The sequence below is a fragment of the Physella acuta genome, unplaced genomic scaffold, assembly GCF_028476545.2.
Source record: "Physella acuta isolate Inbredline_101_S28 unplaced genomic scaffold, ASM2847654v3 ptg000543l, whole genome shotgun sequence".
NCBI lineage: Eukaryota > Metazoa > Mollusca > Gastropoda > Physidae > Physella > Physella acuta.
In genome coordinates, this window is record NW_026732062.1 from 347,501 (window position 1) to 362,961 (window position 15,461).

At 39.2% G+C, this 15,461-nt stretch overlaps 1 protein-coding gene across 1 annotated transcript; it reads left to right on the forward strand.

The window, feature by feature from the left end:
- The first annotated feature begins 2,149 nt into the window (after positions 1–2,149).
- LOC131945984 (uncharacterized) lies at positions 2,150–12,472 on the forward strand. The gene is made up of 8 exons (XM_059306616.1): positions 2,150–2,275; positions 4,011–4,102; positions 5,555–5,760; positions 7,562–7,775; positions 9,682–9,834; positions 9,947–9,990; positions 10,387–10,471; positions 12,374–12,472. Exons 2-8 carry the CDS (start codon positions 4,051–4,053, stop codon positions 12,394–12,396), a joined length of 777 nt encoding a protein of 258 aa, XP_059162599.1. The 5' UTR covers positions 2,150–2,275; positions 4,011–4,050; the 3' UTR covers positions 12,397–12,472.
- The last annotated feature ends 2,989 nt before the right edge of the window (positions 12,473–15,461 follow it).

Here is a 15,461-nt window from a genome sequence, read left to right on the forward strand (position 1 = left end):
TCTGCCACTGGGTCATGTCAGTGTCTGCCACTGGGTCATGTCAGTATCTGCTGATGTGTCATGTCAGTGTCTGCTGATGTGTCATGTCAGTGTCTGCCACTGGGTCATGTCAGTGTCTGCCACTGGGTCATGTCAGTGTCTGCCACTGGGTCATGTCAGTATCTGCTGATGTGTCATGTCAGTGTCTGCTGATGTGTCATGTCAGTGTCTGCCACTGGGCCATGTCAGTGTCTGCCACTGGGTCATGTCAGTGTCTGCTGATGTGTCATGTCAGTGTCTGCCACTGGGTCATGTCAGTGTCTGCCACTGGGTCATGTCAGTGTCTGCCACTGGGCCATGTCAGTGTCTGCCACTGGGTCATGTCAGTGTCTGCTGATGTGTCATGTCAGTGTCTGCCACTGGGTCATGTCAGTGTCTGCCACTGGGTCATGTCAGTGTCTGCTGATGTGTCATGTCAGTGTCTGCCACTGGGCCATGTCAGTGTCTGCCACTGGGTCATGTCAGTGTCTGCCACTGGGTCATGTCAGTATCTGCTGATGTGTCATGTCAGTGTCTGCTGATGTGTCATGTCAGTGTCTGCCACTGGGTCATGTCAGTGTCTGCCACTGGGTCATGTCAGTGTCTGCCACTGGGTCATGTCAGTATCTGCTGATGTGTCATGTCAGTGTCTGCTGATGTGTCATGTCAGTGTCTGCCACTGGGCCATGTCAGTGTCTGCCACTGGGTCATGTCAGTGTCTGCTGATGTGTCATGTCAGTGTCTGCCACTGGGTCATGTCAGTGTCTGCCACTGGGTCATGTCAGTGTCTGCCACTGGGCCATGTCAGTGTCTGCCACTGGGTCATGTCAGTGTCTGCTGATGTGTCATGTCAGTGTCTGCCACTGGGTCATGTCAGTGTCTGCCACTGGGTCATGTCAGTGTCTGCTGATGTGTCATGTCAGTGTCTGCCACTGGGCCATGTCAGTGTCTGCCACTGGGCCTTTACAGCTAAACATACAGCCACCAGTAGGATGAGACCTTGGTCTTCGTCTCCCGCTCCTCAACAATGGCCGAGGCGGTGAAGCTGAAGATGCCGATAAACATCATAGGATAGATCAAGGTGTAGTCCAAGAACAGGTCGCGCACCAGCAGGTGGTCAAGCTCGCTGGGCATTCTCTGCACGTGGACCTCCGGCAGCTTGTACGGTTCGTGCTGTTGCTGCTTCCTCCAGTAGTTGATGAAGATGCTGGTCAGCTGGTACGGTTCGTGCTGTTGCTGCTTCCTCCAGTAGTTGATGAAGATGTGGGTCAGCTGGTACGGTGCTTGCTGTTGCTGCTTCCTCCAGTAGTTGATGAAGATGCTGGTCAGCTGGTACGGTTCGTGCTGTTGCTGCTTCCTCCAGTAGTTGATGAAGATGAGGGTCAGCTGGTACGGTGGTTGTTGTTGCTGCTTCCTCCAGTAGTTGATGAAGATGCTGGTCAGCTGGTACGGTTCGTGCTGTTGCTGCTTCCTCCAGTAGTTGATGAAGATGCGGGTCAGCTGGTACGGTTCGTGCTGTTGCTGCTTCCTCCAGTAGTTGATGAAGATGAGGGTCAGCTGGTACGGTGGTTGTTGTTGCTGCTTCCTCCAGTAGTTGATGAAGATGCGGGTCAGCTGGTACGGTTCGTGCTGTTGCTGCTTCCTCCAGTAGTTGATGAAGATGAGGGTCAGCTGGTACGGTGGTTGTTGTTGCTGCTTCCTCCAGTAGTTGATGAAGATGTGGGTCAGCTGGTACGGTGGTTGTTGTTGCTGCTTCCTCCAGTAGTTGATGAAGATGCGGGTCAGCTGGTACTGCAGCTCAATCAGCTTATTTCTATTAATTTGATAATTTTCTTTTTCCAACTAAATCGTTGTTTTTTTAAATATAAAATTATTTGAAATAAATCTGTAAGTTTATAATATGAGCAGTATAGACAATGCACTGCAAAAATGTTAAGCTCTGGAGGTTGCGTATGATGTTGACATTTTGAGACAGTTCCTTTTCTTCATTTGAAAAAATCCAACGATGGTTATTGCACAACAACCAAAGCGTCCCTGTACAGATACACTTTCTTCATGCGACCTCCGGAAGTTCCCAAAATCTCGAACCAAATAGTTTTTCATTGAACACAACTACCGCGCAAAAGACGCGTATTTACGCTATAATTGTGCATGCAGTCCGAGAAACAAAACATTACAATTCAGGGATTAAAGCATCATAAATCAAGGATAAAAACATCATAATGTTATAACCATTGAAGAAGACACAACTGGTTAGGTAAACTACTTAATTAGCCACGAATGCTGGATTCTTGAAACTCAGTTGCTAAAATACTATTTTAAAAACACTTAACCCAATAAACTTAATCCATAATTATTAAACCTATCAAAACTAATAAAACCCACACTTAAACTAAACCAATAATACAACATCATTTAATCTCTAGTACTGGAAGTATATGACATAATCATCTATATACTACTAAAACTCAAGTTTGTTTACATGTTTGAATATTTATTTGTTTGTTTGATTGACTACTGTAGAGGATCCACGCTATATGGAGAACTTTAAAATAGTATGTAGGTAGAGAACAATTTATTTAAAGACGTTAATTAATTTATTGATTTATTCATTGGTAAATTAACCACATTAATTTTAAATTTTTCAAACAATGACTTTACCTTGACTGAATAGTGACGTCACAAGTTTTGTTTACTTTTTAGTACAATAAGATAGTGGCTTCCATCATAGAATTTAACGCGTTCTAAAGCTAATTTTCTGTCGGCCATAACTTTAACAATACGTCCGTTTGCTGTTTTTATTAAGTTCCAACACTTATATAAATTTTCAACTGTCTTTTTCATTTAGCTTTACAATAAATTTCTCTAGCTCTACAATCTGTCCAAGAAAGCTATTTATAGATCTAAAAATATCAGCTGGCCAAGAAAGTTATTTATAGATCTAGATCTAGAATATAGGTCAATCCAAAGATTAATTAGATACATAACAAAGATTAATTAGATAAAAATACAATCCATGTTATAATCATAATACATTTTTTAGTCCTTAAATACTTGATATAAATCTTTGTGATTTATCTATTTAGATCTAGATCTATCTAGCTAGAATAGGTCTAATAATAAGATCTATATTCTAGATCTATCAAGAGTTACACAAAAACTAGACTTAAGACTAAAATTAAGCAAACGAGTCGTAGAATCTAGATCTAGATAATTCTATCTAGATCTAGATAATTTCAGACCTTCATTATTTTATATAAATATTTGTTTAGCTATGTAATTGGCTAATTTAAGATAAAATTTAATTTGAAAGTTACTACTACTAGACTTAGATCTAGATCTTCGCGCGTAAATCAAGTTGCATAAGGAGACTCAAAGTATTAAACTATACTATAAAAAAATCATCAGTGACATCACGAGTTAAATAGCAAAGTTATAAATGTAATCAGCTTGCATGAGGTTCTAGACCAATACGTCAATGTTATTTTTTTTTCATTTTTTTAGATGTGAATGATAAAATTACCTATCTGAACTTGGCGGGATACAGGACAGGTGAAGTAGAGTTCATCTGTTTTCTGTCTTTGTCATAAGCATATGAAGGGATAGTGTGGCCAGAGACATGCTCGGCTGAAATCGTTTTTTTAAACGATAAAAACATGTCTGCAACTTGGCGGGACACTGGGCAGGTGAAGTAGAGTTGAGTAGGTCATCTGTGACGTCAGTATATGAAGGGACAGTCCGAAATTGGTGTTTTCGATAAAAAACATCCTTTTGAATGTGAGGTCTGGTTTTTTGTGACGATAAGTGACACGTAAATCACATCACTTAATCCAAACTTAATGCTATATTATCTTAACACTGCGCTTATATACTAACGCCATGCACATCATATGCCCAACAGGCTAATGGAATAAATCTATAGGCCCACCATGCTAGATATTACTACAGTGTGGACCAAATTAACACTTTAATTCTTTGCTATAATTTTCTAGATTTTGGTGGGCGACAACTCTGGTTACAAGACGTGAACTCATGGAGAAAATGTTCAAGTTTGCTCTGCTCATCTGCCTTGGTTTTCTACCCGGTATGTGAGTTTCATGTAGTCAGATAGTGAATATGTGGGACAGATTTTATACTGTATGTATGTGTACTCAGATACAGAAAATGTAGGACAGATTTTATACTGTATGTATGTGTACTCAGATACAGAAAATATAGGACAGATTTTATACCGTATGTAAGTGTACTCAGATACAGAAAATATAGGACAGATTTTATACCGTATGTAAGTGTACTCAGATACAGAAAATATAGGACAGATTTTATACTGTATGTAAGTGTACTCAGATACAGAAAATATAGGACAGATTTTATACTGTATGTAAGTGTAATCAGATACAGAAAATGTAGGACAGATTTTATACTGTATGTAAGTGTACTCAGATACAGAAAATGTAGGACAGATTTTATACTGTATGTAAGTGACTTACATTCAGAAAAAATATGGTCAGAATAAAAGGCTGATATAACAATTCATATAGGTGATGTTCTTTTTAAACTTAACCGAAATCTGACTGAAGCTCCAACGCTAAACTAGACAACGATTTAACTACTAAAGTTAAACATAACAATATTCATACACTAAAGTTAAACATAACAATATTCTTACACTAAAGTTAAACTGAGAAGTAGTCTAGACCTGATCCGTTACGATAAACCTTGCCATAAATCTAGCCCAGCCCTATAAGTTAAACCTCGCCATAATTCTAGCCCAGTCCTAAAAGTTGAACCTCGCCATAATTCTAGCCCAATCCTGTAAGTTAAACCTCGCCATAATTCTAGCCCAGTCCTAAAAGTTAAACCTCGCCATGATTCTAGCCCAATCCTGTAATTTAAACCTCGCAATAATTCTAGCCCAGTCCTAAAAGTTAAACCTCGCCATGATTCTAGCCCAATCCTGTAATTTAAACCTCGCAATAATTCTAGCCCAGCCCTATAAGTTAAACCTCGCGATAATTCTAGCCCAGCCCTAAAAGTTAAACCTCGTCATAATTCTAGCTCAGCCAGTGGCGTAGGCAGGGGGAGTTAGGGGTTCTGACCCCCCCCCCACCCATAGACCTCTAGGTAGATACATAAAGGTTGAGCGGGGGTTGCAAAATCGAAAGTCTGAGGGGGAGAGTGCAAATGAAAAGTTTGAGGGGGTGGGGGGTGCAAATCAAAAGTTTGTCCTCCGGGGCCGGGGAGGGACGCTACGCCTCTGATATATACATTTATATTGCGGGAAAAAATTTGAGCCCCACACCCCATGAGACGACCCTGGCTACGCCACTGAGCTCAGCCCTAAAAGTATTTGATGTTTTATACCCAGATGCTGTACTTAGCTCTGGTTCCATTGAACTGAGTATTTGATGTTGTTATACCCAGATGCTGTACTTAGCTCTGGTTCAATTGAACTGAGTATTTGATGTTGTTATACCCAGATGCTGTACTTAGCTCTGGTTCCCTTGAACTGAGTATTTGATGTTGTTATACACAGATGTCGTCAGTAGCACTGGTTCCCTTGATCTGAGTATTGTCGGCTACGAGAAAGAATGCACGAACGACGCCAACTGTAAGAACACTGGCTTAATGATTGGGACTTTTAAAGACAGAGCTGCGAGCAAAGAGGGCAGGTGCACCCACGTCACTTTGCTTCAATGTGATCCAAGTGCGGACTGTAGCCAATCGTCATCGTGGCAAGAGGTGGGTAGCCATTTGTGACATTTCTAGTTTTTGTGTTTGTGACATTTCTAGTTGACGTGTTTGTGACATTTTTAGTTAGCGAGTTTGTGACATTTCTAGTTGGCGTGTTTGTGACATTTCTTGTGGACGTGTTTGTGACATTTTTAGTTGGCGAGTTTGTGACATTTCTAGTTGACGTGTTTGTGACATTTTTAGTTGGCGAGATTGTGACATTTCTAGTTTTTGTGTTTGTGACATTTCTAGTTTTTGTTTTTGTGACATTTCTAGTTTTTGTGTTTGTGACATTTCTAGTTGGCATGTTTGTGACATTTCTAGTAGGCTTGTTTGTGACATTTCTAGTTGGCTTGTTTGTGACAATTCTAGTTTGTGTGTTTGTGACATTTCTAGTTGACGTGTTTGTGACATTTCTAGTTGGCGTGTTTGTGACATTTCTAGTTGGCGTGTTTGGCTAATGCTTTGTGCTCCCGAAACTTCAAATTTCCATAATCCTAGCGTTAATCTTCTTGACCCCAAGACTACACAATGCCCCGTGTATACTCTGCTCTCTATATCATCCCAAGGCTACACAATATATGCCCCGTGTATATCCTGCTCTCTATATCATCCCAAGACTACACAATATATGCCCCGTGTATATTCTGCTCTCTATATCATCCCAAGGCTACACAATATATGCCCCGTGTATATTCTGCTCTCTGTATCATCCAAAGGCTACACAATATATGCCCCGTGTATATTCTGCTCTCTGTATCATCCCAAGGCTACACAATATATGCCCCGTGTATATTCTGCTCTCTATATCATCCCAAGGCTACACAATATATGCCCCGTGTATATTCTGCTCTCTGTATCATCCCAAGGCTACACAATATATGCCCCGTGTATATTCTGCTCTCTATATCATCCCAAGGCTACACAATATATGCCCCGTGTATATCCTGCTCTCTGTATCATCCCAAGGCTACACAATATATGCCCCGTGTATATCCTGCTCTCTGTATCATCCCAAGGCTACACAATATATGCCCCGTGTATACCCTGCTCTCTATATCATCCCAAGGCTACACAATATATACCCCGTGTATATTCTGCTCTCTGTATCATCCCAAGGCTACACAATATATGCCCCGTGTATATCCTGCTCTCTGTATCATCCCAAGGCTACACAATATATGCCCCGTGTATATCCTGCTCTCTGTATCATCCCAAGGCTACACAATATATGCCCCGTGTATATTCTGCTCTCTGTATCATCCAAAGGCTACACAATATATGCCCCGTGTATATTCTGCTCTCTGTATCATCCCAAGGCTACACAATATATGCCCCGTCTATATTCTGCTCTCTATATCATCCCAAGGCTACACAATATATGCCCCGTGTATATTCTGCTCTCTGTATCATCCCAAGGCTACACAATATATGCCCCGTGTATATTCTGCTCTCTATATCATCCCAAGGCTACACAATATATGCCCCGTGTATATCCTGCTCTCTGTATCATCCCAAGGCTACACAATATATGCCCCGTGTATATCCTGCTCTCTGTATCATCCCAAGGCTACACAATATATGCCCCGTGTATACCCTGCTCTCTATATCATCCCAAGGCTACACAATATATACCCCGTGTATATTCTGCTCTCTGTATCATCCCAAGGCTACACAATATATGCCCCGTGTATATCCTGCTCTCTGTATCATCCCAAGGCTACACAATATATGCCCCGTGTATATCCTGCTCTCTGTATCATCCCAAGGCTACACAATATATGCCCCGTGTATACCCTTGTTTCCCTAGACATGCCGACTGTTCGCGTACCCCTGCCAGATGAGCGCCTGTGGGAACAGCACACTTAACCAGCACAAGTGCGACTGCTCCACTTGTCACCCGACCGTCATCTGGTTCCTTGCCACCCCGACCCTGGCGTATCGACTCACTGCAAAAATCATGGAGAATAATACAGAGTTGGGACAAGTGGTCAGCAACGTCTTTTGGCCTGACGATGTTCATGGTATGGAACAGTTAGCATTGTCTTACGTATTACATATAGTATAGCTTGGGTAAAAATAGGGGTTATGTAAAGTGTTTTAATTTAATTGAATTATGTTTTTTGACAACTTAAGCAACAGGCTCTATTAATTAGGCGATCAGCACAGAGTTTCAGAGTACTACTTGATTCGGGGATTTCTACTTGATTCAATTGTTAGGAGTTTCTACTTGATTCAATTGTCAGGAGTTTCTACTTGATTCAATTGTCAGGAGTTTCTACTTGATTCAATTGTCAGGAGTTTCTACTTGATTCAGTTGTCAGGAGTTTCTACTTGATTCAGTTGTCAGACATTTCTCCTCTATTCAATTGTCAGGAGTTTCTACTTGATTCAATTTTCATGAGTTTCTACTTGATTCAATTGTCAGGAGTTTCTACTTGATTCAATTGTCAGACATTTCTCCTCTATTCAATTGTCAGGAGTTTCTACCTGATTCAATTGTCAGGAGTTTCTACTTGATTCAATTGTCAGGAGTTTCTACTTGATTCAATTGTCAGGAGTTTCTACTTGATTCAATTGTCAGGAGTTTCTACTTGACTCAATGGTCAGGAGTTTCTACTTGATTCAATTGTCAGGAGTTTCTACTTGATTCAATTGTCAGACATTTCTCCTCTATTCAATTGTCAGGAGTTTCTACCTGATTCAATTGTCAGGAGTTTCTACTTGATTCAATTGTCAGGAGTTTCTACTTGATTCAATTGTCAGGAGTTTCTACTTGACTCAATGGTCAGGAGTTTCTACTTGATTCAATTGTCAGGAGTTTCTTCTTGATTTAATTGTCAGACATTTCTCCTCTATTCAATTGTCAGGAGTTTCTACTTGATTCAATTGTCATGAGTTTCTACTTGATTCAATTGTCAGGAGTTTCTACTTGATTCAATTGTCAGACATTTCTCCTCTATTCAATTGTCAGGAGTTTCTACCTGATTCAATTGTCATGAGTTTTTACTTGTTTCAATTGTCAGGAGTTTCTACTTGATTCAATTGTCAGGAGTTTCTACTTGATTCAATTGTCAGGAGTTTCTACTTGATTCAATTGTCAGACATTTCTCCTCTATTCAATTGTCAGGAGTTTCTACCTGATTCAATTGTCAGGAGTTTCTACTTGATTCAATTGTCAGGAGTTTCTACTTGATTCAATTGTCAGGAGTTTCTACTTGACTCAATGGTCAGGAGTTTCTACTTGATTCAATTGTCAGGAGTTTCTACTTGATTCAATTGTCAGGAGTTTCTACTTGATTCAATTGTCAGGAGTTTCTAATCATAGATTAAGGACATGGTGGGCTACTAGCGTGAACAAACCTTGTCCCAACAACAAAGATCCAGGAAATAAAGCGCTGGCAGTGTTTTGATTTAAATAACTCCCTTTTTAAAAAAAAATAACAGGTCACACGTCTTTACAGTAATTAACAGTAATATCAAACATAAGAAGGGGGAGAAAAAATACAGGCTAAACTGGGAATTGGCTTATTTCTTGGGGGTGGCAGCTTTCTTTCAATATTATAGTATTTTTCAATATTTTAATAGCTGCAGAAAAAAACAGCTTCTTAATTAAAACCTTTAATTGATTTATAACTTGAGTACTATTTCAGACAGATAAATGAAATTTCACATGTAAGTAAAAGATCTAATTCTCTGCCTTGAGGCTAGACACGCCCCTCCACCCCACCCCACCGCGATTCAACATTTCGCGGTTTCCATGGCAACCAGTACTGCTATTGACGGCTATATATTATTTTTGTCTATAGTTTAACAACTATAAACATATGAACTTATTAAAAACCCCGAAATGTGTTAAAATATTCAATCCGTGGTGCCTATCCTTAATAATACTAGGCCCCCTACCTTCATTTACATTGTTTTCCTCAGGCAGTGGAGGGACAGATATATATATCATTGCATATATATTCATTGGTGTGATCCTTTTATTTGCTGTCACGTTTGGCGTAACATTTACAATTTATGTACAAGTATGCAGAAAGGACTCGAAGTCGACCCTAGCGTCTGGAACAAACACAGAAGGTCTCTCTTTTTGTCTCGATATCTCTAGCAATACAATACAATACAGTACAGTTGTACAGTACACAACACAACAAAATATAATATAATATAATAATAATAATAATTTTTTTAGCAGAACCGCAGAATGAATTAAGGTTGGCACGGATGGAAAAAGAGGTATGTAGCCATTTAACTATTTCTTTTGTGTCTGTTTTTTTTTTTTGCGTTCTGTTCACATTTTTCTTTGATTTTGTGTTTTCTTTTGTGTTTGCGTTTGTATTTGAATTTGCGTTTGTCCGTTTTTGTTTTCTTTTGTGTTTGTATTTGTGTTTTCGTATGCTTTTGTATTTGTGTTTGCGTTGTGTTTTCTTTTATGTTTCCGCTTATGTTTTTGTTGTGTTTACGTATTGTTTGAGTTTGCGTGTGTTTGCGTTTGTTTTCTTTTGCATTGGTGTTTGTATTTGCTTTGGTGTTTGAGTTTTTTATCTGTTGCCAAATTAATATATATTAAGTATATTAGAGAAACATCTCTGTTCATGATTTGAATTTTAATATTTTTTTTCCGCTTACTAGATACAAGAATGTCAAGACACCAAATCCTCTCTTCAACAGCAACTTGCAATCGCAATAGAAGGCTTAGAAAGAATTGCACAGGGAGGTAGGTGTTATAACTGAATAAATTATTTGTGTCCCGCCCCCACCTGAATTGTGACAGGAAGGCATTCCCATCCCATGTAACAATTTGCAGGTCGCTTGTTACTGCCCTTAATGTTACAGGTCCAGTCTATGATGAGTTACTGCCCTTAATGTTACAGGTCCAGTCTATGATGAGTTACTGCCCTTAATGTTACAGGTCCAGTCTATGATGAGTTACTGCCCTTAATGTTACAGGTCCAGTCTATGATGAGTTACTGCCCTTAATGTTACAGGTCCAGTCTATGATGAGTTACTGCCCTTAATGTTACAGGTCCAGTCTATGATGAGTTACTGCCCTTAATGTTACAGGTCCAGTCTATGATGAGTTACTGCCCTTAATGTTACAGGTCCAGTCTATGATGAGTTACTGCCCTTAATGTTACAGGTCCAGTCTATGATGAGTTACTGCCCTTAATTTTGCAGGTCCAGTCTATGATGAGTTACTGCCCTTAATTTTACAGGTCCAGTCTATGATGAGTTACTTCCCCTAATGTTACAGGTCCAGACTATGATGAGTTACTGCCCTTTATGTTACAGGACCAGTCTATGATGAGTTACTACATTATGACACTTAATGTTACATTGTGTGTGATTGGCCTTACAATTGTTATGTTACGGAATATGCGATGTGTTGTAGGGACAAAACGATACATAGTAGTTACTGGTATAAGGACACAATTTATTAGGTTATGTCCACTTGTGTTGAATTCTTGCCTTATAAATAACGATGTTTATATATATATATATATATATATATATATATATATATATATATATATATATATATATATATATTACGATTTCTAGAACATATTATAGTCGTGATATTTATTTTTAAAATTGTAAGCATAAAGCGACACTAGGCCAATAGCTAGCTTAGCAAACGACTGGTAACTGCTTGCATGTTTCTCGACCAACATTTCCCAAACATCAAGGTATAAGGGGATTCGTGATGCGAACCTAAATCGTTACGTGTTTACATTCAATGTATAGTAGGTTTGGTGCTGCAAACCTAAATCTTGACATAATTACACTGTTGTAGTTAGCTCCCCTAGACTTACTCGTATCCCTCTGTGACAGTAGCGGTTAAGCTTGGACTCCAATAGAATGGGCCATAGAACTGGGACACAAGTCTGGTTTAAAAACCGTATCAGTTTTCGAAACAACACACAATCTTCTTAATAAAAATTGTATACACGTATAAAGTTCTCAAGGTTTTTGAGTGACCGGAATAAAGTACCATTTCCGGAAATCGCGCAAAAGCTGAAACATCCGTAATGGATTATATATATATATATATATATATATATATATATATATATATATATATGTATGTATTTTTTAGTAAAGTGATACTCAAATTACTGGGTTTACTCACATACACAGACACACAAATCACAGATAAAAGTTGTGTTCAGCAACACATACAGACACACAGACACACAGACTCACAAATCACAGATAAAAGTTGTGTTCACCAACTCAGATCTCTGTGTAAAGTGTCAACATTTTGAAAGTTTCTCGATTTCGATCATTCCACAATTACAATGCCACTTCCAGTATGTGATTCAATGTGGCATGTATTAATAGTTAATAGTGACAATTACTACTCATTCACACTCTCCCCTCACCCGATATTACCACCCCGGAGATATTACCACTCGTCCAGTTATGGATAAATTAGGACAAGGGTTAGGTTAGGCTTGTGTTAGGGTTAAATGTAGGTTTAGAGTTTGAGTTAGGGTTAGTTATATGCTTACAGTTTGGGGTTAAGATCAGGGTTCTTCAGCATAAGGGGGGGGGAGGTATTTGACAGGTGGTAATATCCTAGACCCGAAGCTAACCGTATCATTATCATCAACAGGACTAGACTTGCCCAAAACATGAACAACCAAACGTCCCTGTGAGAATTGAAAAAAAACTAGAGCAAGATATTATTTTCCACTAGAGGCTTCTGAAAACACAGTCTCAAATAAATGTTATTGACAATGGTTATGGAGAATGGACAATAGGTATAGATTGAAATAAAGATCCCAATTTTTTCGGCAATTAAATCCTTGTTATTTTGAGTGCTTGGTAGATCTGATTATCGATCATGGTAAACTGTACACGCTACAGTACGGGATTCCTTTTCAACTCATTCGCAAGACATCTGTACCATTTTGAGAATGAAACTTGTGATGGGATACCATGTACTTCTAAACTTTGAACACTACTAGTCCACTGAACCTGATCTCCATGTTTCATACGTTGATAATGTGATGCCAAGATAAAGATTTGAAGACAAAAAGCCAATAATACGTAAATGTGACAAGAATTCAACGCTAGCTACAATGCAGAGCCAAACTTGAATACATGCACAAGATAGCGAGAGCTCCCATGTAGGGATTACATGAAGAAAGAAATATCACCTCATAACGTGAGAGGCAATAAGTTAACTTCAACCCCACAACCTGAACACAGGTTGATAAATCAAAGAAAGACAAAAATCCATGAGTTAAGCATATGTGCAACAGAAAAGATTGATGTTCAGAGAGGACAACATGGGTGATGTCAACCATGTTTGCATGTGTTACAAAACATCACGTGACTGCTTCCAAAAACTCCATTCATAGATGACTATACACTTATAAAGAACATAATTGTGTTCTCATTACTGATATTTTCACTTTCTAATGTACCAGATCAACAAAGAAATAAGAATATTGACATGACTCACAACGCAACCTATTTTCGATAATTTTCCCTTGGCGCCCATAGTGACACAAATGTCCCATGCTGTATCTCAAAAACTATTTAAGACATCGAAAAAAAGTTAACATTATTTAATTCTACGTGTCATTTTACTACTAAATGAGAGCACAGATATCTGAAATCATGCGGCCAATCGTTGTGGTCCTTGACTAATGCGAGACTAGCACTATAAAACAGACATTGACTAATGCGAGACTAGCACTATAAAACATACCTTGACTAATGCCATACTAGCAGTATAAAACAGACCTTGACTAATGCGAGACTAGCACTACAAAACAGACCTTGACTAATGCGAGACTAGCACTATAAAACAGACCTTGACTAATGCGAGACTAGCACTATAAAACAGACCTTGACTAATGCGAGACTAGCACTATAAAACAGACATTGACTAATGCCATACTAGCAGTATAAAACAGACCTTGACTAATGCGATACTAGCACTATAAAACAAACATAGACTAATGCGAGACTAGCACTACAAAACAGACCTTGACTAATGCGAGACTAGCACTATAAAACAGACATTGACTAATGCGAGATAAGCAGTATAAAACAGACCTTGACTAATGCGAGACTAGCACTATAAAACAGACATTGACTAATGCCATACTAGCACTATAAAACAGACATTGACTAATGCGAGACTAGCACTATAAAACAAACATAGACTAATGCGAGACTAGCACTACAAAACAGACCTTGACTAATGCGAGACTAGCACTATAAAACAGACATTGACTAATGCGAGATAAGCAGTATAAAACAGACCTTGACTAATGCGAGACTAGCACTATAAAACAGACATTGACTAATGCCATACTAGCACTATAAAACAGACCTTTACTAATGCGAGACTAGCACTATAAAACAGACGTCGACTAATGCGAGACTAGCACTATAAAACATACCTTGACTAATGCGAGACTAGCACTATAAAACAGACCTTGACTAATGCGAGACTAGCACTATAAAACAGACATTGACTAATGCGAGACTAGCATTATAACAAAATAGCTTGACAAATGCGAGACTAGCAGTATAAAACAGACATTGACTAATACGAGACTAGCAGTATAAAACAGACCTTGACATCGCCTAAGACCTGGGATACGAAGCTGACCGCTGGCTCTAGGGGGTGTAGGGTCCCGTCCTCTTGCTCTGATATGTGTAGGATGACGGAGTAGCCCTGGCCGTATTTGTTCTTCAGATGCTGCGGGCTGCCCAGACACAGCATCCGACCTTTCTTGAAGATGGCGATCTTCGTGCATAGCGCTTCACATTCCTCCATGCTGGAAGTAACAGGGGGGGGGCGTTGTGTACACACTTTCATATTGTCAAATGGGCGGCCCGTTTTTTACACACTTTAACATTGTCAACTGGTGAGGTGTTTGCCTACCTGAACAAGATGACGTTTATGGAGGTGTCAGCCAAAGAAGACACCAACATACAGGCTCTCTTAAGTACATTCATCTAGCCCGGGGGTGGGCAGTTGGTTTTTTTTGGGGGGGGGGGGGCGATGCTTTGTCCACAAAGCTCGAATAGTTTCCTTAACCACCATTTCATAGCCAGCTGAAAGTGTTACGCATGAACGATCTAACCATGACACATGCGACGGTGTGGTTATGTAACTTCTTATTGATTATGCAACAGTGTAACCATGCATGATGTAACCGCTTGATTATGTGAAACATGTAACCACTTGATTATGTGAAACATGTAACCACTTGATTATGTGACATTGTAACCATGTAGCCACTTAATTATGTGTGAACCATGTAACCATCTATCATTACTTGCCATATCATATGATATCTATACATACAATAAACAGCTAACGCTGATAAGATTTTGTGGGTTTTTTTCTCTAGTGTATAAAAGTAAGCTGACCAACTTTCAGTGTTTGTTAGCTGACCTACATAGAGCGTCCAAATGCTAGTTGACCTACATAAAGTTTCACTGACCTACATAGAATGTTTAAATGTTAGCTGACCTACATAGATCTATCTACTAAAGTACTACAATAACATAACTGAGTTGATAAAACCTCTAATTTATATTGCCTGTACGTTACCTGCATAACAGCCAAGTTACCTGTATACGCATATTGTGCTATGTGCATCAAAACATATTGAGTAGCAAAGAAAATCTCCACAATAACAAGATTCTGAAATCTGGGCACCACGGGTCAATAC